Source organism: Amblyomma mixtum, chromosome 8 (genome assembly GCF_055824585.1).
Source record: "Amblyomma mixtum isolate Tamu chromosome 8, ASM5582458v1, whole genome shotgun sequence".
NCBI classification, from domain to species: Eukaryota; Metazoa; Arthropoda; class Arachnida; order Ixodida; family Ixodidae; genus Amblyomma; species Amblyomma mixtum.
The window spans coordinates 86,880,320-86,908,105 of NC_143019.1; the positions used below are offsets into that span (position 1 = coordinate 86,880,320).

Here is a 27,786-nt window from a genome sequence, read left to right on the forward strand (position 1 = left end):
CTCACTCGGAATTCTTCAGTGCTTCCCCCTGAGTATCCCACGCGCCCTCCTCCGCCAACCGCAGTTAACGCAGCGGACTTTGAGGACCACCGGGTGCCCCGACAGCTGCGGTCGAGCAACGTACCGCGATCGCCTCCAGAGCACCGGCAAGATTACCAACCTGTACCTTCTCGGAGCCCGTCCTGCACGCCTGATGTCGACAACCGATGGCCTGCACAAATGCGGAATAGTTCACCGGCATCGGATAGAAGCGTGACTCCACCTCCAGCTTCCCGCACTCGTCGATCTCCATCACTCCGACGCCGCTCCTCTTCGCCTCCGCCGGAAAACTAGTCGGCGCGACCGATGGGGGTGAGGTCGCTGGAAGTCTGCCGCCGGAAGTGATACCCCTGCCTGTAGTTATGTTGCGGAACAAAGTGAATGTACTAGTGGATGGTGTACCTGTAATGGCTTTAGTGGATACCGGTGCTACTGTTTCCGTTATGAGCGCTGCATTTAAGTGTCTCCTTGGACGCAAAATATTGTTTCGGTGGGACAAAAATGTCCAGTTTTGTGGTGTGAGTGGCGAACCGTTGCCTGCAATCGGAGTGTGTACTGTTAAGGTTTCTTTGAGTGGTGAAGTGTTCAGCACGGAAATGGCGGTGCTCGCCCGATCGACGCACGACGTCATTCTTGGCCTCGACTTTTTGCAGATGTGTGGCGCCAACGTCGACTGTCGCACCGGTAAGCTGAGCGTCGGCAAATGTTTTACCACTGGACTTGTGGAAGGCTCTTGCAGTGGAGAGAGTGTGCTCGTTGTTACCCGAGATACTGTTGTGCCTCCTTCTTCGGCCGTATGCGTACCGGTTTCCTGTCCCGATACCACGGTCGACGTGTTTGATGTGACTGTGGAACCGAACCATCTTACCTGCATGAAGAAGAATATTTTGGTTCCTCATGCCATGGTTTCCGTCACCAACGGTCGCACTGAATTATGGGCAGTGAATTGTTCTACAGAAGCGGTAGTTCTGCCTGAACGCCGGAAGCTTGCGTCGTGCAGCCACGCCTCACAAGTGTCCGTTGCCTTGGTTACCGACGCCTTGCACGCGGAAGCGCCTAAGTTTTGTGACGAGCCCAAGCTACTTAGCATAATTGACAAGTCACTCTCGACGCATGAGCGCCGTGCTCTCTTGGCCATTCTTCTGCGACACTCCACCATGTTTGACTTTTCACAGCCCGGTGGCCCACCTTCCATCCCCTCGTCTCGGACCCTTCACAGGATTGACACTGGCGCCTCACACCCGATCCGGCAAAAGCCCTACCGAGTGGCCCCGTCTGAGCGTAAGCTGATCAATGAGCAAGTGACGGAGATGTTAGCTAAAGGTGTTATACAACAGTCGTCAAGTCCCTGGGCTGCTCCAGTAGTTCTTGTTCGGAAGAAGGATGGGTCGTGGCGTTTTTGCGTGGATTACCGTCGTCTGAATGCTGTCACGAGAAAAGACGTATACCCCCTACCTGGAATCGACGATGCCATCGACTGCCTTTTTTCAGCCTCCTACTTCTCTTCCGTTGATCTTCGGTCGGAGTATTGGCAAATCCCTATGCATCCCGCGGACAAAGAAAAAACAGCGTTTATCACGCCTGATGGCCTTTATGAATTTAATGTGATGCCATTTGGCCTTTGCAATGCGCCCGCCACCTTCGAGAGATTTATGGACACTATACTCTGCGGTTTGAAATGGGAAATATGCATGTGCTACCTCGACGACGTTGTAATTTTCGGAAAGACGTTCAGTGAGCACAACGACCGTTTAGCTCTCGTCCTGGACTGTTTGCGCCAATCTGGTCTTGTGCTTAACTCTGAAAAGTGCCACTTTGGTGCGCGTCAAGCGTTAGTGCTTGGACACCTCGTTGATAAAGACGGCGTCAGACCTTATCCAGCCAAGACTGCAGCTGTCGAGTCGTTCAAGCCACCACAGTCTGTCAAAGAGCTGCGGAGCTTCTTGAGCTTATGCTCTTACTGTCGCCGCTTTATTCATCGCTTTGCGGACGTAGCTTACCCCCTGACTGGTCTACTTCAGAAAGATGTGGCTTTCGAGTGGACAGCTGAGTGCGACTCCGCCTTTCGCCAACTAAAATTCCTTTTGACGTCCCACCCTGTACTTCGCCACTTCGATCCCTCCGCTCCCACAGAGATTCATACTGACGCCAGCGGTGTTGGCCTCGGCGCTGTTCTCGTCCAGCGATGCGACAACAAAGAGCACGTTGTTGCGTATGCGAGTCACTCGCTCAGCAAGCCGGAGCGCAATTATACAGTCACCGAGCAATAATGCTTGGCTGTCGTCTTCGCCACGCAGCGTTTCCGTTCCTATCTGTACGGACGACCGTTCACCGTCGTCACCGACCATCATGCCCTCTGCTGATGTCGCAACGTTCAAAGCGGAACAGCAGAAAGATTTAACTCTACGGTCTCTCCTTGCGGAAGCTGAAGATCCTTCCAATGTCAGCCACTTTTGTGTGCGGGATGGTCTTCTGTGGAAGAAAAACTATTCTTCTACGGGCCGCCGCTTCCTGCTGGTAGTCCCGAAGAGCCTGTACAACTCTGTCTTGCAAGCCATGCACGATGACCCTACATCTGGACATCTTGGTTCAGCACGGACGCTGCACCGTACTCAGGCACGCTTCTATTGGCCGAAAATGCGGGCCACGACTGAGCGGTACGTCGCCAGCTGCACTCAGTGCCAACGATACAAGCGACCTACTAGCCTTGCATCTGGTCAGCTTCACCCTGTGACACCGTCTGCAGCACCGTTTGAGCAAGTGGGCATAGATCTTCTTGGCCCGTTTCCGAAATCCTATCATGGGAAGCGCTGGATAGTGGTTTGTGTCCATTACCTTACTCGTTATTGTGAAACGGCAGCACTACCCGCGGCTACAGCGTATCATGTGTCCTCTATTCTGCTACGATTCATAGTTCTACGTCATGGACCTCCAAAAGTTATCATCAGAGACCGTGGTCGGCAGTTCACCGCTGACATCGTGGAGCAACTTCTCCGTTCCTGCGCATCGCATTTTCGCCACTCCTCGCCTTACCATCCCCAGACGAATGGACTCACTGAGCGCACGAACCGCACGATCACCAACATGCTGTCAATGTATGTTGATTCAAGGCACAAGAATTGGGACAGCGTCCTGCCGTTCATCACGTACGCGTTCAATACCGCGCGCCATGAGACTACTGGCTACAGCCCCTTCTTTTTACTCTATGCTCGGCCCCCACGCTACACCCTGGACACCATGCTACCATTTTCTGACGAGCTTCCTGAAGATCCCTCCATCCCTGAGACACTCTGTATCGCCGAAGAAGCACGACGCCTTGCTCGTCTTCTTGTTCTCGCCTCCCAAGATCGGTCTAAAGCGCGCTACGATTCCCACCGCCGTCACGTCACTTACAGGCCTGGTGATTTGGTCTTGTTGTGGCGGCCTATCAGAAAGCGAGGATTGTCTCAGAAGCTGCTGTGCCACTACGATGGACCCTATGTCATTATTGAGCAATTTAGCGAGCTCAATCACTGCGTAGCTCGTCTCACGGCAAGCGGACGTCGTTCAGCGCGAACTGAAGTCACTCACGTTGCCCTGCTGAAGCCCTACCATTCGCGCGGCGCTTCTTAACTCGCCCAGCGGGCTTCGGCTGTGTAGGGGGAAGTGTGACGCCCATGAAAAGGCCAATTCTGTCTAGTCCTATTCTACATGGTCGGCGTTGCTGACTAAGCCGAAGATGAGGAGAACGAGGTTGGTGGTGTCTCGCGCTCGGCAAGCGGACCCAGCTGCTTTCAATCCTCCGTCCCGGTATTAATAAACCCTGGGCGTAACAATATATTAGCGGCCACGAAACTTTACGGGATGGCGGTAAGTAGAAAGAATTTATTTCGGTGCATTCACGTATACCAATTATCTGAAATGCCTGAAAATGTAAGGGCACGTACAGGCCTGAGCAGTCAAGTCTGCAGCTCTCGAACTGTGGTTGGGCGGGCAAAAAATGTTGAATTCTAAGGCAAGTATTGGGTTCCAAAGGTAATCTTTGAACCAAATACCTACGCGAATTATGCAAGCAAAATTGCAGTGCCCGCAGCAAGACAGCTAGCCTAAGATTTCAGGTTATTTGTTTCGCGGCCCACCACTCCTGTGCTCTAGAAAAACTTGCTCATATGTGTACATGTTGCACTCTATGGCAATATTGCCACTGGAAAGGATAAGAACATCGGTTATAAGAAATTATTTTCCAAGAACATGTATACCGCAAACTTTTGCTGCATATAGAACTATTTATAGCTGCTGGAAGCGCCTACAACTGAATTTTATTCCTCCATTTTGCACCGGCCTCCTGTTACGTGTGAATCCCCGAGCTTATCAAGGCATCTACTGATCGCTTATTACTCGCGGCAACCCGACTTAGCTCGACTCACACTGTTATCTTTCATGGTGCCACCGGCAGTGGCACAGATTAATACATATCCTTGGATCTGCGATTTAAGCCAACTCTGAACAGAAATAATAAGTATTAATGCTTCACTGGACCTCTGGAACTCCCCAAAAAGCTCACGGAGTTATAAATGTAATAAGCAAATTATCTAGTGTCTTACACAGGTAGCGATTTCGAGTCACCCAATTTTCAGCGCTCACCACAGAGCTGGATGACACAAGAAGGGTGTCCATCAATCCGTCTCTCAAGTTGCCGACAAACCGCTGCTTCACTTCTTGACGCCTTAGCTGAGCCACTGAATCGGCGAAAGCTTCTTCCCAAGCGTAAAACTTCACAAGCCGCACAGAGGACAAAATATCTGTGATCTTCTTGAGTCGAGCGTCGCGGAACTTGATAACATTTACCTGAAAGCAAAGCAAAGCATTCAATTCACTCCTGGTTTTTTATCAGATATTCTGCCTTACCACTATCTCACGTAAGCTTTTCAGTGACAATTTGTCGAAAGATATACCTCCTTCAAACCCGGCGTAGACAAATCTTTACGCAATTTGTGTTACCTCGGCTTCGGTTGCTGTTTCGATAATATGCGCCGCCACTGGCTGAAGCTTATATTTTGAAGCCTTTGCGACAAACCACCAGCGACAAGCCATTTATGCCAGACATGCGAAATAAACGTAAAAAACCGTTTATAGATGAAGGTCCCCATGTTTCACCTAGGTACCGGCGTGGCTACCGGTACATGTGCGTACCTGTTCGCGGTTTTTGTGCGCATCAGCAGTTTTAAAATCCATAATGTAAGCTAAACCATTTACATAATTAGTTCCTCTCAAAGACGTTGGTCAAAAAATCTAAAGTTGACATCTTCGAAAAGCTTCCAAGACATAGAGTTGCGATATGAGAAACCAAGCGAAATAGTATATCTGCGATGCCGTCGTGTGTTTTTTCTTTATCTAGTCATGTGACTTAGAATAATCTGAAAATTTCATGGTTTACTCCGACAGGCTCTTAAACCTGAAAAAGGTAATAAGTCTGCACTGAGCCATCTTTCACTAGCTTTCCAGCTAAACTGACTTGTTGTTTGTTCTAACTAAATATTACAGCAACGAAATATGAGCACACCGTAAAGCAGGTGCCTTTTTCGTTAATACATCTTCGGTCCCTGACGCCCAGCTCGCAAATATGTTACATGTGAAAGTAAAGAAAGCATGTAAGCAACTTAAGCAGAAGCTTTGTCAATTATCAGTGCTCTTTCGAAATTTAACTGAAAACTGAATAGGTTCCTTTTGTTTTCAGTTCCGGTTGATTTATGTGCGTGTTTGTAAAACGTCGTTGGCATATTACGAACGCATGAGAATCAATCCGCCACAAAAAATTGCCTTGACAGCCAAAGATGGCCACTCTTAGAATTGTTCAAATGTGGCACATCTTAAACGCGTCTAGATAGGACATCTGAGTGGGCTTAGAACTTCATTCACAAACAAAAACAGCATGACAGAAGAGTCAAGGCAGAGAATGAAAGAAATGATTGAGTTTTACCAGCTACATACGTTGGTTGCGGGAACGTATTATAACGTATGTTGCTAAATAAACAGGTAAAACCAACCAAAATGCAAAACAGCGCTGAAAAACTGAACATCCTGGATTAAAAGCAAGTAATCTCCTGGAACTACCAGGAAACTTATGGCTCATGAACACAAGACACACCCTTACGGTCGATAATGCAAGCTTGGAAAATTTCACGCGTCCGTGAAACGGAAGCGTGAAAAAATATCATTTTAGTATGAAATTGCATTCCTGCTGACAGTGGGTGTCCGTGTTCGCTTCATCTTCTCCACTCTCCCCCGCCTGTCGCACTCAAAGACTTACTCGCTCAGCTTGATAATGCAAAACTATTAATTGCTACTAATAGATCTCTACGTGCAGGGCAACAATTGCGGTTTTGATCGCGCCGCAGTCCACCCTTGGTTGCGTGTTTTATTTTGCCCGCATAGATTCTTATCGTTTTTATCAAAACGTCTGTCTTTCCTATATTCATATAGGAACCTCTGATGGCACTGGAAAAGAAATCGGCAATGTGCAGCCCCTTGTGACATTCATAAAGAACCAAGCGATTAGCTTAAACTCAGCGCGTGAGGATTTTAAACCTTGTCTCTCAAGCTAGTACAGCAACCTTCATTTGCATCACTATATTTCTCTGAGTTGTATGTTATGCAGTTTTGAAATAATACATAAAGAATTTTGGTAAACGTTAGAGCGAGTGCCTCTTTTTTGTGCGAAGAAAACTCGACCAACACAATTTTGCCCAAATATGTTTAGGGGAATCCCCCAAGGTGGAGTAGCTTTGTAATAAGGGAGTAATTACTCATTGACGTCCACCCGAGCGCAGCCATACGGCCACAAAGGAAAGCTATACAGCTTTCACAGAAACTTCGTAGTTAAAGAAAAATTCGTCCTGGTCCGGGGTTCGAACCCGGGACCACCGCTACACCGGAGCAGTCGCTCTACCAATTGAGCTAACCGGGACGGCAAGCTTATGGTAGGGCGAGAGCGAATTGATCTATAACTCGAAGTGGGAACAGTGTTGACCAAATATTTTTAGGGGAATCCCCCAAGGTGGAGTAGATTTGTAATAAGGGAGTAATTACTCATTGACGTCCACCCGAGCGCAGCCATACGGCCACAAAGGAAAGCTATACAGCTTTCACAGAAACTTCGTAGTTAAAGAAAAATTCGTCCTGGTCCGGGGTTCGAACCCGGGACCACCGCTACACCGGAGCAGTCGCTCTACCAATTGAGCTAACCGGGACGGCAAGCTTATGGTAGGGCGAGAGCGAATTGATCTATAACTCGAAGTGGGAACAGTGTTGACCAAATATTTTTAGGGGAATCCCCCAAGGTGGAGTAGATTTGTAATAAGGGAGTAATTACTCATTGACGTCCACCCGAGCGCAGCCATGCGGCCACAAAGGACAGCTATACAGCTTTCACAGAAACTTCGTAGTTAAAGAAAAATTCGTCCTGGTCCGGGGTTCGAACCCGGGACCACCGCTACACCGGAGCAGTCGCTCTACCAATTGAGCTAACCGGGACGGCAAGCTTATGGTAGGGCGAGAGCGAATTGATCTATAACTCGAAGTGGGAACAGTTGGGGGATTCCCCTAAAAATATTTGGTCAACACTGTTCCCACTTCGAGTTATAGATCAATTCGCTCTCGCCCTACCATAAGCTTGCCGTCCCGGTTAGCTCAATTGGTAGAGCGACTGCTCCGGTGTAGCGGTGGTCCCGGGTTCGAACCCCGGACCAGGACGAATTTTTCTTTAACTACGAAGTTTCTGTGAAAGCTGTATAGCTTTCCTTTGTGGCCGTATGGCTGCGCTCGGGTGGACGTCAATGAGTAATTACTCCCTTATTACAAATCTACTCCACCTTGGGGGATTCCCCTAAAAATATTTGGTCAACACTGTTCCCACTTCGAGTTATAGATCAATTCGCTCTCGCCCTACCATAAGCTTGCCGCCCCGGTTAGCTCAATTGGTAGAGCGACTGCTCCGGTGTAGCGGTGGTCCCGGGTTCGAACCCCGGACCAGGACGAATTTTTCTTTAACTACGAAGTTTCTGTGAAAGCTGTATAGCTTTCCTTTGTGGCCGTATGGCTGCGCTCGGGTGGACGTCAATGAGTAATTACTCCCTTATTACAAATCTACTCCACCTTGGGGGATTCCCCTAAAAATATTTGGTCAACACTGTTCCCACTTCGAGTTATAGATCAATTCGCTCTCGCCCTACCATAAGCTTGCCGTCCCGGTTAGCTCAATTGGTAGAGCGACTGCTCCGGTGTAGCGGTGGTCCCGGGTTCGAACCCCGGACCAGGACGAATTTTTCTTTAACTACGAAGTTTCTGTGAAAGCTGTATAGCTTTCCTTTGTGGCCGTATGGCTGCGCTCGGGTGGACGTCAATGAGTAATTACTCCCTTATTACAAATCTACTCCACCTTGGGGGATTCCCCTAAAAATATTTGGTCAACACTGTTCCCACTTCGAGTTATAGATCAATTCGCTCTCGCCCTACCATAAGCTTGCCGTCCCGGTTAGCTCAATTGGTAGAGCGACTGCTCCGGTGTAGCGGTGGTCCCGGGTTCGAACCCCGGACCAGGACGAATTTTTCTTTAACTACGAAGTTTCTGTGAAAGCTGTATAGCTTTCCTTTGTGGCCGTATGGCTGCGCTCGGGTGGACGTCAATGATTGGTTTGGTTTATGGGGTTTAACGTCCCAAAGCGACCAAGGCTATGAGAGACGCCGTAGTGGAGGGCTCCGGAAATTTCGACCACCTGGGGTTCTTTAACGTGCACTGACATCGCACAGTACACGGACCTCTAGAATTTCTCCTCCAAAGAAATTCCAGCCGCCGCGGCCGGGATCGAACCCGCGTCTTTCGGGTCAGCAGCCGAGCACCATAACCGCTGAGCCACCGCGGCGGGGTGGACGTCAATGAGTAATTACTCCCTTATTACAAATCTACTCCACCTTGGGGGATTCCCCTAAAAATATTTGGTCAACACTGTTCCCACTTCGAGTTATAGATCAATTGGCTCTCGCCCTACCATAAGCTTGCCGTCCCGGTTAGCTCAATTGGTAGAGCGACTGCTCCGGTGTAGCGGTGGTCCCGGGTTCGAACCCCGGACCAGGACGAATTTTTCTTTAACTACGAAGTTTCTGTGAAAGCTGTATAGCTTTCCTTTGTGGCCGTATGGCTGCGCTCGGGTGGACGTCAATGAGTAATTACTCCCTTATTACAAATCTACTCCACCTTGGGGGATTCCCCTAAAAATATTTGGTCAACACTGTTCCCACTTCGAGTTATAGATCAATTCGCTCTCGCCCTACCATAAGCTTGCCGTCCCGGTTAGCTCAATTGGTAGAGCGACTGCTCCGGTGTAGCGGTGGTCCCGGGTTCGAACCCCGGACCAGGACGAATTTTTCTTTAACTACGAAGTTTCTGTGAAAGCTGTATAGCTTTCCTTTGTGGCCGTGTGGCTGCGCTCGGGTGGACGTCAATGAGTAATTACTCCCTTATTACACAATTTTGCCGTTTTCCCATTGCTCGCACACTCGGGTGCTCAAAAGCATCTACTAACCAGGCAGTGTCCTATAATGTACAGTCTGTTGCAGAAGTTTACAATTCATCGCGCCACTGAAATGAACAATGCTGTGGATTGCAAACTTTTGCAACAAACGGTACATTTCGGACATAGACACAAATAACTGGGCTTGATAGTCGGTTAACATCTTGATCTTCAGCTGGGCACACGACGCGAAGAAGAAGGAAATAGTTCCTCCAACGCTTGGGGGAATTAATTCCCTAAGGTGGAGTATGATTGCATTAGGATAGTAATTAATCATTAGCACCACCGAAACGCAACCATGTGGCCACGAAGGAAGGGCATCTAGTTTCGTCAAAACATCATAGATGAAAAATTAGCCCTGGCCCGGTGGGATCACCGCTTACCGAGCAGTCGCTGTGCCAACTGAGCTTAACAACTGGACCAAATGGACCAACTGGATTGGACCAATTGCTATCCGACTCGACTTGCAGAATTCGCTCTCGCCCTACCGCGTGCCAGCCGTGCCGGTTAGGTGACTTGGTAGAGTGACTGTTCTGGTGAGCCGGTGGTCCCGTGTTCGAGCCTCGCACTAGGAGGAATTTTTCTTTTAAAGCAGTGTTTCCGAGGAAGCTATATACCATTATTTTGTAGCAATATGGCTACAACACAAAAAAGGCACAGCGAGCCGTACATAAAAATTACTTTGGAAATAAGCGCTCGTCGTCTATTGTTTCTTCGTCCTTACGGAACGCGTCGCGCTCAACGTTGAGCCGTTCTAACATTCCCTTAGAACATAGGAAGCGCAGGGAAAGCCTCATCACCCGCCATTCTTTGCACGTTTGTTCTTCTACGCAAGCTTCACTAGAATCGAACATATACTTTGTGCTAATTGTGGACCACTGCTGGTGTGTGGGCAGAGTCGATAACATTTGAGCACCGATTGTGCCTACACGCCAGAACCGCTACCCAAGATAACCACAAGCAATTGATCACCGCGCTTCAGTCGAGTTGCTATTATTGATGTCGGGTATATTTTTCTGTTGTGCCGCTCTATTTGTGATCTACGTAAGGCAATGTTGCGCTAAGTGGGGAGATGGAAGGTGCCTATGAACAGTGTCATTCTAGACACGTCTCCTCGATGGGCAAGAAATAAGGGGCACGTCATTACAAAGCAATTCTTGCAGATTTTAAAAGGAACCGGCCTCCTTCGACATTGTCTTAACGCAGAAATATATATGTCTAGAATGAGGACATTATGCAGGAGCTGCCCATTCAGGAAAGAGTGACGGCTGTATTGAGAACGGTGCGTCCTGTTATATACCACCTTGGAAACACACTGAAAAAGTAAACATCTACACATCAACACTATCTCAAAGCCTAAAGTGTACTGCCAGAGAAAGAGAGACGACGTCTTTTGTGTGTCAGCGATTAGCATTTAATAATAAAATGAACGTCAAACACCCGCACTTTTGCAATATGTTGTCGTGCGAAGAAAGATTTTGATACTTTTATACTGCTTTTATAAGACTGTACAAATTAGTTTTCTCTGGTAATTTTCGCTGCATCACACAAACAAGGTTTCTGAGTTCATAAAGTGTGAGCTCTTTCATTGCAGTGGAGATGACTTCGTCGCCATATTTATAATCCCTTGCCAAGAATTCTGTTTGGATATATCAGATAAAGAAGAACATAAAATTGAAAAATGAATGCCAAATTCACCACATTTTCTTCTAGAATAAATGTAATGCAACGTGAATGAATATAATGTAAATGTAGCTTCGGTTGCTTTAAACTAGGCTTCCGCAAATGGTCTGGACAACGATGGTGCAAAGTACTCACCCATATCTTTCCTTGCCGCATCGAAAATGGAATGAGGAGAAGAAGCGTTAGCAGCTGCCAGCAGACACAGCACAGTATGGGGAGGGTGCCGACGTAACACCATAAAATGTATAAAATGACCGGCGTGAAAAGAAAACCAAAGCTTGTCCTGAGCGCGGATGTTGCGGTCACGCTAGCCACCTCGCAGTCGACGCCAATGATTGATACAAGGTAGCTCGCCGAATAGCTTGGCAGTGCGCATTGGCTCATGCGCATCATCTGCGAAAGGATAAATAGAAGAGCACCCCCATCGCCCATCACTTTCGGCACATCAGAAAATTAGGCTTTCGCCAGGAAACGAGTCACTCAAGTGAAAATTGGTTTGGTTTTTATGGGGTTTGACGTGCCAAAGCGAATCTGGCTATGAGGGACGCCGTAGTTGAGGGCTCCGGAAAATTACGACCACTTGGGGTTCTTTAACGCGCTCCAAAATACACGAGGCTCTAGCATTTCGCCTCCATCGAACTGCGACCGCCACGGTCGGGATCGAGCCAGCGTCTTTGCGTCAACAGCCGAGCACCATAACCACTGAGCCACCTCGGCAGCTTAAACTGAAATTTGAGTGTGCAGATAGGCTGAGATTCAGTGGATTCAAAAAATGTTCGTAGAGACACCTAATTACATTATGCCTTTTTAAAGTGACAGCATTGAAAGTTCTTCATGGTTTACAATTAGTTTTTTCTCATTACTTCATGGTTGTAGTTGAGGACCCCTAGATGGTTTATAATAAGTTTTCTCTCATTATTTCTCGATTGGGCCTGAGGACCCCCACACGTCGGTCTGCACACGACACGCCTTTTCGTGTCATCTAGCTGATGGCCACATATTTGCCCGAAGGTGTCGAGAGGTTGCGGCACGGGCGCATTTAGATACATCGAAGTTGTCACATCCAATCTAGAGACGCCACTTCCGCAACCGGGAATGATGTGACCGACAGCGCATTTTTTGCCAATGCGGCTTCCAATGCTTTCATATTCCAAATGCAGAAAAAAATATCTTCCACGCAATAGGAGGCGTTTCATCTAGCAAAACCGGTACAGTATACAAGCTATCACACATACGAAATACCGCGGCCTGGCTTGAGGCTAAACTAGACACGGTGTGCTTCCTCTCCAGCAGAAATTGTTAGGTGTTACAATGTAAACTGCCCCTTCCCTGTTCTTGCATCTTTTGCAGTTTACAGTTTATGGGAGCTCACTGTTCCAAAGCTACTCAGGCTATGAGAGACGCCGTAGTGCAGGGCTCCGGAAATTTCGACCACCTGGGGTACTTTGGCGTGCATTGGCATTGCTCAATACACGCGGTTCTAGAATTCCGCCTCCATCGAAATCGGGCCTCGGCGGACGTGATCAAACCCGTGTCTTTCGGGCCAGCAGCTGAGCGCCTTTACTACCCAGCCACCGCGGCAGCTCACACAGCTTTTGGACGAGGATATTGGTTATGGTTGCTCCGGCATGTATGAACGTCGGAAATACATCGCAGTAATTCCTCTATTCGTGCGACTAAGTTTCAAAGCACCCGGAAACGCCTGGAACGCTCCATGTTTCGCTCCCAGTGTGATTAGAGTGCTTTCATTTCATTCACAATATATATTATAAATATCCCAGCACAAAAACTACACCTCGGTTTCGAAAGCCGCAGAAGGTTTGAATCGATATTGCTAACCCTTTGTGTCTTTTCTTGTGAAACCAACCAAGATTGCAGTCTGTTAGGGATAGTGGAGCGTGATCATGAGTGAGGCTTTATTTAGTCAGGGGTGGGCAATACGCCAAAAAAATTTTCTAATCGTCTTCCTATTATCAATTCCGGTACACCGAATATATATCTCCATAATATTTGCTACTTAATACGTCGCGCTCTCCAAGTATGTAAAGGGTTGCTTAAAAGAAAAAGAGGAAATGGCAATTCAATTCAAAATTTCACATTGTCGCATGTTGCCTCACCCTGCGGGACAAGATCAATCAGTGCGGGCAAAATTAGAAGCCCTTCCAAAACTAATATACTGCGCATCGTTACAATGAATGTACACGAAGTTAATTTAATCGGCATCTCTTTGAGGATAACCGCATGACAAGGATTATAACAAGGTAGAACCCAGCATTGTTTTTTTTTCATAGTCTGCTGAAAACCAGCCACTTGGACTGGCGAGTTTTGCATTCTCCCTGCCTACACGAGCGCTGAAGTTCCTGTATTCGTCGCATTATTAATATATTCTGTTCGTATTCTGTTTTAATATTCTGTTCGTATTCAGTTCTTCATTTGTGCTATGTTCGAATGCGCACTGGGGCTGCTTTCATGCTGCTTGCTTATATTACACTTTTAAAAATCTGTTAGTACCCAGACATTCAATTCAAGCAATTAAAAGCATTAAAATGAATTCCTGCCAGCCTTCTCGACTCCCTGTAAATGATCACGGCGTTCTCGCACGATAAACAGCATCCAGAACAAGGCAAAGCATCAAAGCGTGGGGACTACCAACCTTTGTGAAGAGGACACCTTGAAGCAGCGACTGTATTCGCACGCTTAGGGTGTACGAACTGGCAGCTTCAAAACATCCCAGGAAAAACTCCGCAATACAGCTCGCCACGAACAAAGCGACCAGCATGGAAACTTCGGCGGTGGTCTCAGCTTCCAGTAGCTTCCTTCAGTAATAAACATTGGGGTAAAGGGCAGCGACAGAACGAATAAGGAGACAGCGAAAGTGAAATGAGCAAGCGCCTTGGCACTGTTTACCATTTACTGGTAAAACGCTAAGTTTTTTTTTCACGCCTAATAGCATAAGGCTTCTCATTCCAGTGGTAGAAGGCAAATGGTCCTGAATGCTTGGCTGGAGAACCTGCAGCCTTCGTCAGCATCGACGCGGAAAGAATATACAAGGGTGCTGGTTTTTACTTAAGAAGTCATAGCGACTCGGATTTAATAATACCAACAGTGGTTGCTCTCATGCTGAAGAACACCACCTCGTGCGCATTTCGACAAAAGAGATTGAAAATTTCACCAGAAGAGAAAACTTCTTCATTAACAAAGCATGATTTAAGAGTTTGCAAAAATATCTTGCTCTAAATGCCCAGAGAATAAAAGATACAAACAGATGCCTTGAAAAAGCTTTTTCCAAGAAGCAGTAGTGATAAGTGTGTTAGGAAATGATTTTTGCAGGGTGAAATCTCATTTACCATGACGCCTGTTGAAACTGTTGAAATTCACGTTAAAGCTTTCGTCTCCGAACAAATAATTTTAGAAAGGTCGTTTCAATATGTGTACAAGCCTTTGAGTTTGTATGACTAACTGCGGTTCATTGCTAGAAGCCCAGTCAAAACTGTGTTGTTGTAACAAGCTTTTACCCCGCAAAGGCAGCATGTAAAATTGCATAATTAGGGGATTTATTGAGAGCATAAATTTTTTTCTCGTTCCTGTACTCGTGCTCTCCGCGGTTGGCTTCTGCAGTCAGCAGGAATATAACATCAAGAAGAATTTCTCTGTATTGCAACTGTGCTATAAGATTTAAATGCTCACAGGAAGTATTCCTGGTAATTTTTAAACAATTTTATCTCGATATTAGGCGCAACATGCAAGTCGTATGTCACAAGGTAAAGTGCTCCTACTGACACCGGTACCAGGGGCTTCTTTACAAATAAACACTCTCCGAGGACGTAGTAAATGTTCTGTCGGTATCTAGAATGGGGCACGTGCGTTTGCTACTGTGCGATAAAGATTGTGATGTCACCGTGATTCTGCGCATGCGCTAGTTAGTGTAGCTGCATGCATATAAATGGTTGCTCATGCTCTGTACTGGGAGGAGTTGCTTTCGTGCCGCCATGTAGGCAGCACTGATAATAAAGCCGTGTTCATCAAGCTAACGCCTTCTCTGTGGATGTAACAGTGAAAACGCACTTTTTCTCCAAAAATAATAGTTTCCGAGGTATTTCTTCAGACATGCGTAGTAAATCATATGCTAAATACCTTCCGCAAACAGCCTACTTATACGAGCGTGGCTTTGGATTTTTCATTTTTTTTATAGAGTGAACATATTTTGCATATGAACAGAGTAATAACTCTATACCCGGCATCCATACTTAATAAACCGACAGAGAGGTTGACAAAGTAGCGATATGATTATCATGTGATGAAGAACGTGTTCAAGCTCAAACAGGTCATTCGCGGCGTTGAGATAAGTTTAACTGATCAACAAAAACAAAACTTTAAACCTGTTGAGATACACATCAGGGATCTGAAACAGTGAGCATAGCCATTAAGGACAATGTTTCGCGAAACAATTTCAAATATCTTGTCAATATACTTCGTTCATCATGCCTGTGCATTTTTAATGCTTTCATGTTTACTTCTTAAACATCTTACCAATTGCAAACCAACTTTATGTTAAAAATTGCCAAATTTCAGCAAGTAGAAATGCTTACCCAAGCAGAGGTATTCGCAATATGACGCATGCTTGGTAAGCCACGTTGCACGCTGCGCAGGATAGAACATCTTGCCAGAGGATGCGCACTACACATGTCACGAAGTGCCAAACTCCTTTTACCCTGGAATTCCTGGAATGGGTGGAGATGACACGCACATACCAGCTTAAATTATTTACTATATCTCAGTGAATAGTTAAGCAACCGGTTAATGCGCAGGTGCTTAGTCTGTTCGAAGAGTAATATTCGCATAAAATTATAAGCACACGATGTGATTGACGGTTGTGCTCGGCTGTGTAGCAGCCCACTGAACTAACCCTCAGTAATCCAGGTGGTTCTAGGGCGAAATGCCTCAGCATACGGTGATACTCAGCCAAGCCTAAGAAACTGCCGTTGGCAAAATTCTCTTCTGGAAAATCTCGCTGTCTTTTTGATATAATTCAAAAAGACTCACACAATCATGTACCCGGCCCTGATTCAATTTCAGCCCTCCCCGCGGATTTCTTAACTACGGCGAAGTTCAGACATCTTTACGAGTTGTGATTTGACCTCTGGGAAGCGAATTATTCAAAGCGACACAATAGCGTCACTTCTGGAAACTTCAATGTTGTGGCTCCTAAAACTAAGAGGTAAGAAGCGGTTCATACTCCGCATGCACATATAACCCTATTATTCATAGCCATGTACTAAATCCTCAAAAGAGTATGACGCATTTAAGAATTCCTTACACGATGTGTATGTCATTTAGTACCAAGGACCTGGGGCTGAATACGTTTTCTTCCTAAGTTCGTGCGAGTGCGTTTTAGCCACATTTCAGTTTTTATTACGGCCATGAAACTTCGAAATTTGCGGATATGTTTAAAGGGTCACCCGGACCATCATCATGTGATCATAATGGTTTCCTTTATGCAATTTGACGTCCGAAAGCGACTAAGTCTATGAGAGACGCCGCAGTGGAGGGCCCCGGGTAATTTTGACTACCTACAGTTTTTTAACATTGACATTGAGAGTCGGCCTTTGAGAGTCGCTCCATGAGTTTACCAAGCAACATAATAGAACAAGCAGGTAAAGTTTTGTGTCGTCGGTCCGAACAATTTACAACCGTTACAGGACGAAGCTATCCGTATTACGTACAGGGCGTTGAAGAATTCGTATCACAAGATCACAGTGCCCCTTACTTCAGCCCTTGCGGTGACTGCAAATTCGTATAATCAGATATTTTCCAGTAAGAACCGGTATAAGTAGCGCACCGCTCCTGTATATGGTCATGCAAGCCCACTTTCGACCGCATTTTCGGTCGCTAGCGGCGGCCAGACCTGTTTTAACACGTAGACGAAGAATTGACCATGAATTTGATTGCAAATTATGAGTTTGCGTTGCCAATCTTTAGAAAACGAGTCATAGTAGTACACTTTGAAAGAAAACAGAAACTTGTTTCGCCTGCAGAAGGTAAACGCACGTCTGAATGTTTACTTTTTATTTTGGTATGACACGAACATACCGCCCCCATTACTGAATTTTAGCAGCGACAGCGCAAGAAAGGTAGACCGGACGAATGTGAATACAGATCTCTTTTGTTGAAGTCTAACGCGCGTAAATATAAGCATGATGAAGCAATTGTTTCGACTAATATGCCAAGTTTTTGAATAAAACGAACACGCTTCATTCTGATATGATCTGCAATCCGCCGCATAGAAAAAATACTTCTCCCCCTTGCGCAAAAGAGCGAAGGACAGAAAAGCACAGAAGTGCGCTCCCTTATGTTCTTGCTCCATAAGTGGAAAAATATGTTGCGTGCTTTCCGAAAGCCGATATAAAATAAATCTATCATTAATAAACGGCATGAAAAAATTATTCTTTCCTCATTTCTTGCTTTTACGTTGAGATGTCAGTTCTATCAAGTGATTGACCCACTTTTGCTATGTTCAGCGCCTGTGCACAGCGATTTATTTTGATTTCATCAAGACGAATCTCTCCTGAGTCACATGGAAGGCTGAGTAGTTTGAAGATTTTTACGTTGTTTCCAGACTTTTTTTTTATTCCTGTAATTTTTCCTTTGTTTTTATTCCTTTGAATAGGGATGTATTTTTCCAGCATTCTTATGTTTCTTAAAAGTTGTCTGTTTAGATACAAGCCTACCTTCGCAATTTTGACCAAATTTTGTCTAAAAACACTGATTTCAAAAATAAAATCTAGTTAGACATGAAAGACATTAACCCGGTTTGAATTATTAAGGATATTTTTAATTTGCATTTTGATGCATAGGATTAAAGGTGCATTGAAGTGGAATCTGAACTTGTATTTTTACCGCTGGAACTCGATCTACATGTTCCGAGTGTTCTTAGAAACTTCGACTGAGTGCACTGTGCGGCCGATTCCCCTCATTTAAATCTGATTAAATCTCCCGGATCCCACTTTTTTGTTTAATTCCCCGCAGACGGTGGGTGGAGTCAGCCAACCTTTCAACCAGTCCCGTGGCGTCTTACCGCTCTGCCATCGGCGGAGAGATACGTAGGGATCGGCAAAAGCAAAGAGTGCACGCGTATATTTATTTCCATAGGCATTATTTGTAGCTATGTAGTCTCTGACTAGATCTATTTATTCACGGAAACTTAAAAACAAAATAAAAGCGCAAGCAAAGCCGCCACGTGACTGCCTGAAAAGCACCTCATGCGTTGGTTGACACCTGCCACAGCTGGACGTTAATCCGATTTAATTTAAGGAAATTCGCCACACAGGGCAATAATTCGACGTTTCGAAGAATGCTCAAAACGTGTACATCGAGTTCCCGCTGCAAAAAGACAAGTTCAGATTCCTCTTCAGTGCACCTTTAAGTTCAAAACATCCTACGCCGCCGCGGTGCCTCAGTGGTTATCTTCTTTGGCTGCTGACGGGAATGATACGGGTTCAATAACGGCCGCGGCGGTTGCATTTCGATGGAGGCAAAATGCCAGAGGCTCATGTACTGTCGATGTCATTGCATGTTAAAGAACTCCAGGTGGTCGGAACTTCCGGAACTCTTCACTACTTCGTTCCTCATAGCCTGAGTCGCTTTGAGACGTTGAATCCCCAGAAAACAAACAATGAAATACACCTCATAGTTCTTGGATGAAAACCACCTAACGACAACCATCAAAATCGGCAATAGTAGGGCAAATATTATTTCGTCTTCAGCGTCCTTTAAGCTCCCCATGCGAACACACTGTTTACGTACCGTGCCTGGAACTTCGTCATAGCCCTTGTCTGTGGGCGGGAACGGAGGGCGTCGCCCAACAAGGGCAAATCATCGGGTACTACTTTTTCCCTGAACGCAGCATTCCACACGTGCCTGAAAATCGACCAGAGTCAAAGAATAGTGACAGTATTTGTGACGTGAATCTCCTTTGATAGGAGGGCGCTCTCGACAGACGAAAAAAAAAGTTCCGTTCGTATAATTTATGGCTTAGCCAGTTCCCGTTTTTGCATTGTGTTATTTTTTAGTTTCTCAGTTTAGTAAAGCTGTACGCTTACAAGGCAGGTGCAAACACTCGCAAAGAAGGCTGCGCACTGATGAACGAGCTGAATGGAAAGTTACCACGCTAGTAGCGACGGCTATATTCAAGTTGCTCTCAGTAGTAAGAAATTCGACGTCAGCAGTGCGCAGAAAGCAAGATGAAAGCCTAATTTTTAACAGCAACAGCAGCTGACTACATAACGCAAGAAACATATGTGATCATATAATTTCGATCATCAAATTGAATGGCGCAGAAAGGCCCAACGGAAGTGTCCTTATTTACAATAGCGCAGGAAGAGCTTGAGTAAACGTAGGTGTACATAAAAGAGGTATTTAATTCCTCCCTCACTAATTAGCCGCAAGTTACGAAAGGCCGTTATTTCTAAATGAGCTTGCCGGTAAAAGAGACAACAGTCATGATGTAAAAGCGTAGACAATAGTATGGTTTTCTTACCTGAAAATAGTTGTGCAAGCCAATCTGCTGAACACAGAATGCGTATCTTCATTTCTGTCACTTGATACCTGCCGCATAACACAACCAGCGAAACGTAAAGCAATACAACATAAGGCTTGAAATTCATACTGCGAAGCTTGAGTAAGAAGTGGACTTTTCCTTTTGTTCATGTATATGTCATTTTAGACTTATCATTAGGTGGCAGATTTATTCAAGTGTCAGTAATTGGTCCAGCAGTTTTTTTTTCGTCCCTTTTTGGATCCAGCATAACATATTTGTACAAATTCTTACGAGTGTCACACCAATACAGCCAATGCAATAATATTACCAGACCGAAGATAACTTCAGGGAATAAATCCCTGCTCTGCGATTAGGGGATCGGCTACTGAGCCCAAAGATGTCCATCGATTTCCTGCGGCGGCTGCCATATTTCGATGCTGGTGAAGTTGCAAATCGTCCACACCAAATTGGCCGAATATTTGCTTCCACAGCTGCAGCCGGCTTGTTTCTCTTTCAGCAAATAAGTGACGAACGTTGAGATGAAACAGTTTTCTGATTTATATTTCAATGCTGCAAACTGGGAGCGACATTTCGAGATCCCTTAATCGAATTGAAGTGAAAGTGCTCAAACAATGTATTAAGTAAACGACCATTTCAGCTGGCCATGAACGTCAATAAGGCTCGTGAAGTCGTACGAAAGGCTGCTGCAGAGGCTATACTCAACGTGGAAGCGCCGGCTACTTCCTGTAGCATTTCTTTAAATGTGGTTTTATATTTAAAAGCTACAATGAACAGTAAGACAACAATTGTGACGCCTTTATGAAGTACTGACGCAGCAAAACTTTTATGACTGAATATTTTTAGAAGCGGCAAAATTGGGCCATCTCTTTGCATCCTACGAAAATGAGAGGCAGTTGAGGTGTGCACTCTAGGGAAAAAACGGGCTCCTTACATTGTGATACCGAACACTTAACTAAAACTTTAAATGAGTGACCTATGCCGTCTTATACTTTTTAATACTTGGAGTAATGTTCTGGCGGTGAGGACAATAAAACTCAGTCTAGAAGTGATGACATGTGGGAAGCAAAACCATCTCCTCAAGAAAACCTACCAGTCAACTGCATTTGGGATGAGAGTTTTGTTATAGGCTTCATTAGGCCGCATTTGTTCCAGAGGCCTGTATAGTATTTTGTGCGATTTATACTTTGCTTAAAAATAGCCACCAAAGTGTTGAAAGCTTGCTCGTATCTTTATGAATCACTTTGTACAGATGTTTCGTTATGAAAGGCATGCGCAGGACCTCTGACTCCTCAGATACGCGAACACTTCCTCGATATATCCTTTGTTATTTCCGCCCTCAGGAGGTAAGCAACACAGCAAACAAGCGGCTAGCTGTTCTTTTCAATCTGTAAAAAACCACTATTACAACCTCTCGCCTTCATATTTAGCATAATCCTGAATGAATTTTACCGTTTCCACTAAAAATAGTAATATGTGACTTATGTTCCTCACGCACACAGCTTTAAGGGTGCGTCATTTACATTACTGGCGGTGACGCAGCTCTAAACATTAATGTGGCAGCTTTTCCTCTGGTACCTTTTCTTCAGACGGCCTGACTTCTGGCATGTCTTGGCACCCAGAAAGTAGAAAGCACCCGGACACTGTGACGAGCAGCAAGGCATCACTTGTCCTCCCCATCTCAAAAAAGGCGCTGCCGGCGTAGTTAACGATACCCTGAAAGACAATAACTGATTTTATATCGTAGCAGAGTGAGGGGATATCCATCAGAAAACACTCCCTAAGGTTGAATTCAATATAAGTAGTGTCTGTGTGGTTCAGATCAAAGTAAACGGCTAAGAGCAGATTGTAAAACTCAGACATTCCCGAGAAGCAAGAAAGTAGTAAAGATACGGCAAGAGACACCTGGGAACCTGGTGTGGTCTTGAAAGAACATAATGCATTTATAAACGTTTGCGCTCCATGCCTTACGGGTGTGCCCCTTGTTAGCTCTTGAGGTGGGCCTACAATGACAGTGGCTTTCATGATAGGACAGCGCTCTTTCGGTAAAGGTCATCTCTCCGGCGTTTCTTTTACCCCCCCCTCCTCCCTTATTTTATTGAAAATATCACGGTACGTACTACAGATTTCTGGTCTGCATGGCAAGTTTCGCACCGCGGCGGTCTATTGTTGCAATCAAAATAAATTTTCAAATCTTCTATTCCATGAAGCAGCCTTGCGTATGTGGGGTCACTGGACGCAGGGTCGTTGATATTCGCTCTTTTTTTTTTCTGAAGAACGAAGTGTCTAACTAACTGGATTTTGAAAATTCGGAAAATATAGTGACCCCAGCGCTCATTCAATGTGGACACCTTAGACAGTCAATGCGCACAGGGTAGGTTTTGTGACAGTATTCAAGACGTCACTGGGCGGTCTGTCGTGACTTCATCGTTTTGTCAAAACTCAGCTGCGGGTTCACAGTTTTTATTGTTTAAACACTTCTATTTAGTATTTCAAAATTGGTTTTAGTTCCGAGTGAGAGGGATGTAAGTAATGTGATCCGCATATTAATTTAAAATCATCAAAGACACACTGGAGTTGTCCTTGAAGCTGGTCATTCACGAAGGACTCTCAGGCTAATGTTGTGAATGTAGACCAGTCAGAGTTTTACATTTGTTACGTTCAGAAGCCAAGATAGAGCATTGGGAAGAGGTAGAAGTCGCCCCGTATGGGAAGGACCTCGTTTAGTTTCGCAATATGGGGGACATCTAACTGAACCCTACTTTACCACAAAAAGCAATTCTCTTAGCCTATCCTCGAGATGCTCAGTGTCCTTTGTGCTTCTCGCAAACTTTGTCTTTGTCAGTGGGTAATAAAAGCATTGGTCCTTAGTGAAGGCTTGATTTGCTCTGCTTCATTACCTGGCAATGAATGATGTGAGACGGGGTGGCAGTTAAGGCAATGCTCAATTAGTGTTTATGTGTAACTGGATGGTTGCCGCCTATGAGAGCTTAACGCGAGATGCTATGGTAATTACTGTTGGTGCAGCAGCTGTCAATGGTAACTGAAATTTTGCCAGTACTATGCATTACACCTCGAAGAACTCCCTCCCTGATCATTTCAAATGCTTTGGGAAAGCATAAGTCTCAGTAAAACAAAACCACTTCCTAGGGAATCGTTTGAATTCTTGCAGTACTAAACACAGCTCATTATTCTTCACTGAGTTTTCTTTCAGCTCCTCCCTCAGGCCCGTGTTAAAAACGATAATCGAGACATCAATCTGAGGACTTGCTTTTGCGTACTGTCGTTGTCTGTGACATATATCGTTCAAAAATGCATGCTTTGAGGGAATGAAAATATCTCACGCCGAGTAAGAGAGAAGTTTTATCTTTAGTTCGATCGATTTGTTTACTCTACATGGTCTCAGCATCTACAAAACTTCAAGCCAGGTTACCGCCAATTAAAAATTATTGTTTTAGCAACAGCGACCGAGCAAGCTGTATCTACTACGCTAACAACCGTAACGACAAATTTTGTCTGCGTGTTGTCGTGGGTGCGTACGTACTGAAAATTCCTCCACTCGGCGGCAGCTGTTTCAGGCTACAGAGGCGGAGCGTCTCTAACCGTATCACTCCGCCAGATGCTTTGGCCGCACTACGCCACGCCTGGCACTTTGCTCTCTCCGCGGAAGCTTCATTTCCTAGATGTAGAGTTATTTTACAAGTACCTAGAGCTGCCCGTAGGTCTGCCGAGTTGCCGCAGAAAACATCCAAGTTATACAACAAAGCCGCCCTTCGCGTCCGCAAGAGGCGCTAAACGCCTAAGCTCGGAAAGGAAAATCATACAGTGATTGCCTTAAGCAATCCCATTCTCCCCATTTTACCGTGGGCCCGACTAATTTAGACAATTACGCCGAGTAAAACGCTCGAAACGCTTTTCTCGCTCCGCAGTTTTGCCGCATAACTTGGATGCTTTCTGAGGCAACTCGGAAGACCTACACGCAACTCAAGGTACTGGCACAGTAACTCTCCCTCGACGTAGCAGCTCGAACCATCTATTTAAGTTCCTTGTAACTAGACGTATCCTGCAAATCTGTTCTAGCTAAGAAAACTATTTCTTTCTTGGCCATCAGTGCTGAAAGCTGGCAGTGTGGTTTGAAATATGGAGTAAATAATGAATATTTACAATTTTCAACTGCTTCAGAAGTAACAAAACTAGTGGCAGCAAGCGGATATTCCGCTGTGTAGAAACAGAGGATGCCTTTACGTTCCGCAGCTTCATTTCATTGCCAGAAAAAGTTCGTCGGGAGAGTAGCAGAGGCATATATCATAATTTCCCATTAGAACTGCGAGTACATGCACAAGTGCGTGTTGGGTGAAAGTAGACAGATGAAATTAGAGAGCGAATGAAAAGTGGAGCCTCAGCCGCGGCCTACTGGTTTGAGCATCCGCCTCCTATGCGGGAGGTGTGGGGTTCGGCCCTCAGCCCCACCGGGTACCCACTTGTCTCCAGCGGGTAAAAACGCTCTCCTTGCTTGAGCATGGGCTCCACTGAGGTAAATTGTTTGGAAACTGGGCCTCTGAAGCCAATATGTGTGCACATTTTCCTTCATTGGTCTCTTTGCCCAAGATGTCTATGCGTCAATCGAATTTATCATTATCACAACAGAAAAAGCTCTCGTCTACCACCACTTATTCCAGTCATACAAAAAAGGACAAGCGACGGTACTGTATTAATAAAACTAATATATAGAATTGGGGCTTGAAAGGTTGAAAATGGCGATAAAAATCGGGGGTTCCCTTTCTCTTACTATGATTTGTCAAGACCCTTAAGCAAACCATCGGTCATAGGATATTTGAGAGCAATGACGGCGCATTATTATGAATGACCGCAAACTAGTCAGTTCAAAAGAAATGAAAGTTCACACCGTGTTCCGAGTGACATCCATGAGGTCCGTGATGACAGCCACCAGGTGGAGGAAGTGTGCGCCACATATAGAGGTAGACGCACCAGTCTGGTGCCACCTTGTGAGCAAGATCATAATATTTGCCGACACCTGAATATGAAAAGAAAATTAAAAACATCCATAATGGACGAAGACGAAATACTTGAATAATCTACTGACAAGGGGAACACAATGCTGTGAAGATATCTGCGGAAGGCACGTAAACCTCGCACTCAAATGCAGTCAAAATGGCAGGAAACATTACAGTTTGCTCCATTTACCTCACAGAAACCGTCGCATATCAGTCTACGTTCACTGCGCCGATATAGTCTCTTTCACTTACACCCTAACATTTCTCTTGTGTGTCACACGTGGTCATCCTATGCAAGCTATTGTTCCTCTTTCATCTCTCAGTGCCGAATATGTAACGTTTTATTTCACTTTTTCTTCTTTGTTACGATAAGGAACAATCGGTTACCGGCTGTCTGCATTACACCTATCCTTTTATAGTTCTATTACTTTACCGATAATTGCGTTTGTCCAATAATCCACGCTTCTCTCGATCTCAGTCTGAAAGTTATGCCTGTTACTTGGTTTTCCAGCAGCTCACTGCCTTAATCATAATCAAAGCGCAAGTACTTATTTCTATAGGCTCCAAATTTCGACCCCTCAATGATGTCAGTAAAGCTGCTAAGGAGCCAGTAGGATTTTCATGCTTGACTGCATTATTGCGGAACTCTGGGTACGGACTCCAGGCAAAGGAAACACAGACAGACAAAGTGCAAACTATGAACTGATTTTTATGGCTCGGAGATTTGTCTTTTTTTATCTGTTAAAAATACGAAAATGGAACAGCACATGATAAATTGCTGGCGTCAGGGGATTGAGTGTGCATTTCTTCGCTGTTAGTTGTTGGGTATGAGCGTAAGGTCCAGGTTTTTTCACTTCCTGAAGTCGACCTCTCGCTTTGTCAACGTGACTGGCGGTTTACTTTGGCATTGCCGTCATTTTAGGACATCATGCGAAAAGCTTCAAGCAGCTCTCTTCGCATCTTATCGCGACTGAAGGAGGAACCTTGAGTTATTATCAGGAGTAGTCCGGTGTTATGGAGCAAATTTTCATCGGCCCACGGTAGAAAGAGTGCGGGCAAATGGTTCTTAACAATCACAAAGAGAACAAGGGAGGGCAAACCTTCAGGGTCGGTGATATGCAAAAAGAGCTGTTCGAAGCTTTCGGTATGATGTCCTCCAACGAAGGCACGGCTCTTAGTGCACCGTCAATCACGTAAACGAAGAGAAAGACCCACTTCTTCAGAAAGGAGAAAAACCTTTACCTTTCACGCGTGTCAAAAACGGACGGAAATATGCACACTGATGCCAGCTAATATCATCAATTTTTTATGTGTTGCTCCAATTTAATGTGATTAAAAGTTCATATCTAAAACACTTTCCGCGCTGTATGAAACTAGTTGATAGTTTCCGCTCTTTCCTGTATTTATTTTTTCATCCATTTGTGTGTCATACCCAGAGTAGTGTCATAACGAACACCGCCGTATGAGAGCACCGGCATTATGCAACTTTTATGTTCGTTTTAGAAGCGTAGCTAAGTTCTTGTTGTTAACATAAGAAGCATTGCCATATGCACTTCAGACCCTTTTCACTCACGTAGTCGCTTCTTTCTTACACATCCGATCTACCATCAGAAGTTTCACTAAAAAACATACATGACGTCCACTTCATCATAAGCATCATAAGCAATGTGTAAAATAAACGAAAACGTCTGTGAGTGCTTTGCAGGCACATTGGTACAAAGGTGACGCAGTGACCTCACCGCAAGGCCTGCGCGTTTAATTTAACTCCAGCAAAAAGGCCGTGCTTTTCATTTTGTGCAACGTCGGACTCCGCAGAGGGACACACAAGCCACGTCGTCCACTCCGAGGACCCTTCCAATCATATGCACTAGCCTGGTTTCGTTTGATACAAACTGTACACTTTGTTCGTTTTTCCTTTGTCTTGATATTTAGAAGCTGCAGTTTTTGAGAACAACTTGAGGTAGGTATATTAGCGTCGTGCAAATGTCCGCATACAAGTCACGCATCGAAGCAAACATCTTACCAGCGCAACAGGAAGAGAAAAAATCGCCGTCAACTGAAAAAGACCGGGAGCGTCGAGAGGTAATGGTGCCTCCATCCATAGGTATGATGAGATCGCTTGCCTGGCGCAAAAGTAACACGTCGACAAGTTGTAAACCTGAAAATAAGGAATAGGAAGAGGATGAAGAAACATTATAAAAGCTTTGGCGGTGTCGTGTGATTGTGAGGCTTTCTTTCTTCATTGAACTACCAGGTAAACCAAGCCGTGGCACCAATATTAGCCACTTCCTCAGGAATTTCGAGAAGCATGTTTCGAGCTAAGCTCTCCAAATACAGGTACTGTGATGCACACCACTTGCTCGGCAGCGGCTTTTAATGTGCAATTGCTGCCTGACTTGTCCATCATGTAGGAAACTGACAGTCATCGACACCAAGGAGAGCTTAGGGAATGGTGTTTTCAATTTGTGGCATTGGTAAATGAGAAGTTAGAAGCGTAATCAATTTTATTGCGAATGCAATACTGCGCTAGGTTTTGATCCTTCAGCGTCGTCCCGGCGGATCCGCGTTTGACCTTTAGCTTGACCTCTGTTGTGGCGTTCATTGATGCGCTCTGACATAAACAGCGTTGTAGACTGCGTTGATTTGGAGGAAAGGAAAGGCGCCTTACCAACTCTGTCGTTTAGTGGACACCTCAATAGCACTTTAAGCTAATTCTGGCGTTCCGTGCAGCACTCAGGCTTTCGCCTTTCAATACTGTAGTCGCTAAACTTGCTCGTAATTTGCTTTCGCAACCTTCCGTGCTCGACCAAGCTAAGTCTCTGCCAATTTTTTTATGCCTGTAAAGTGATTGATTTGAAAGGAGGAGAAAGAGCAGCTTATACTTTTTCACTAATTAGTTTTCAGGTATAAAAAATTATTGCAATTTTAATTTTTCAATCCATCAACA

General features: G+C 45.3%; 1 protein-coding gene across 1 annotated transcript in view; it reads right to left on the bottom strand.

The window, feature by feature from the left end:
* The window catches only part of LOC149333346 (ATP-binding cassette sub-family C member 3-like), an 89,807-nt gene that overhangs the window by 46,204 nt on the left and 15,817 nt on the right, over positions 1-27,786 (bottom strand). The window contains exons 3-11 of the mRNA XM_089558636.1: positions 26,863-26,997; positions 24,731-24,859; positions 21,403-21,540; positions 19,807-19,874; positions 19,074-19,187; positions 15,860-15,991; positions 13,924-14,086; positions 11,406-11,663; positions 4,663-4,866 (exon numbers count right to left, since the gene is read on the bottom strand). Coding sequence (XP_089414762.1) covers positions 4,663-4,866; positions 11,406-11,663; positions 13,924-14,086; positions 15,860-15,991; positions 19,074-19,187; positions 19,807-19,874; positions 21,403-21,540; positions 24,731-24,859; positions 26,863-26,997 — 1,341 coding nt within the window. The remainder of the gene's footprint in view (positions 1-4,662; positions 4,867-11,405; positions 11,664-13,923; positions 14,087-15,859; positions 15,992-19,073; positions 19,188-19,806; positions 19,875-21,402; positions 21,541-24,730; positions 24,860-26,862; positions 26,998-27,786) is intronic.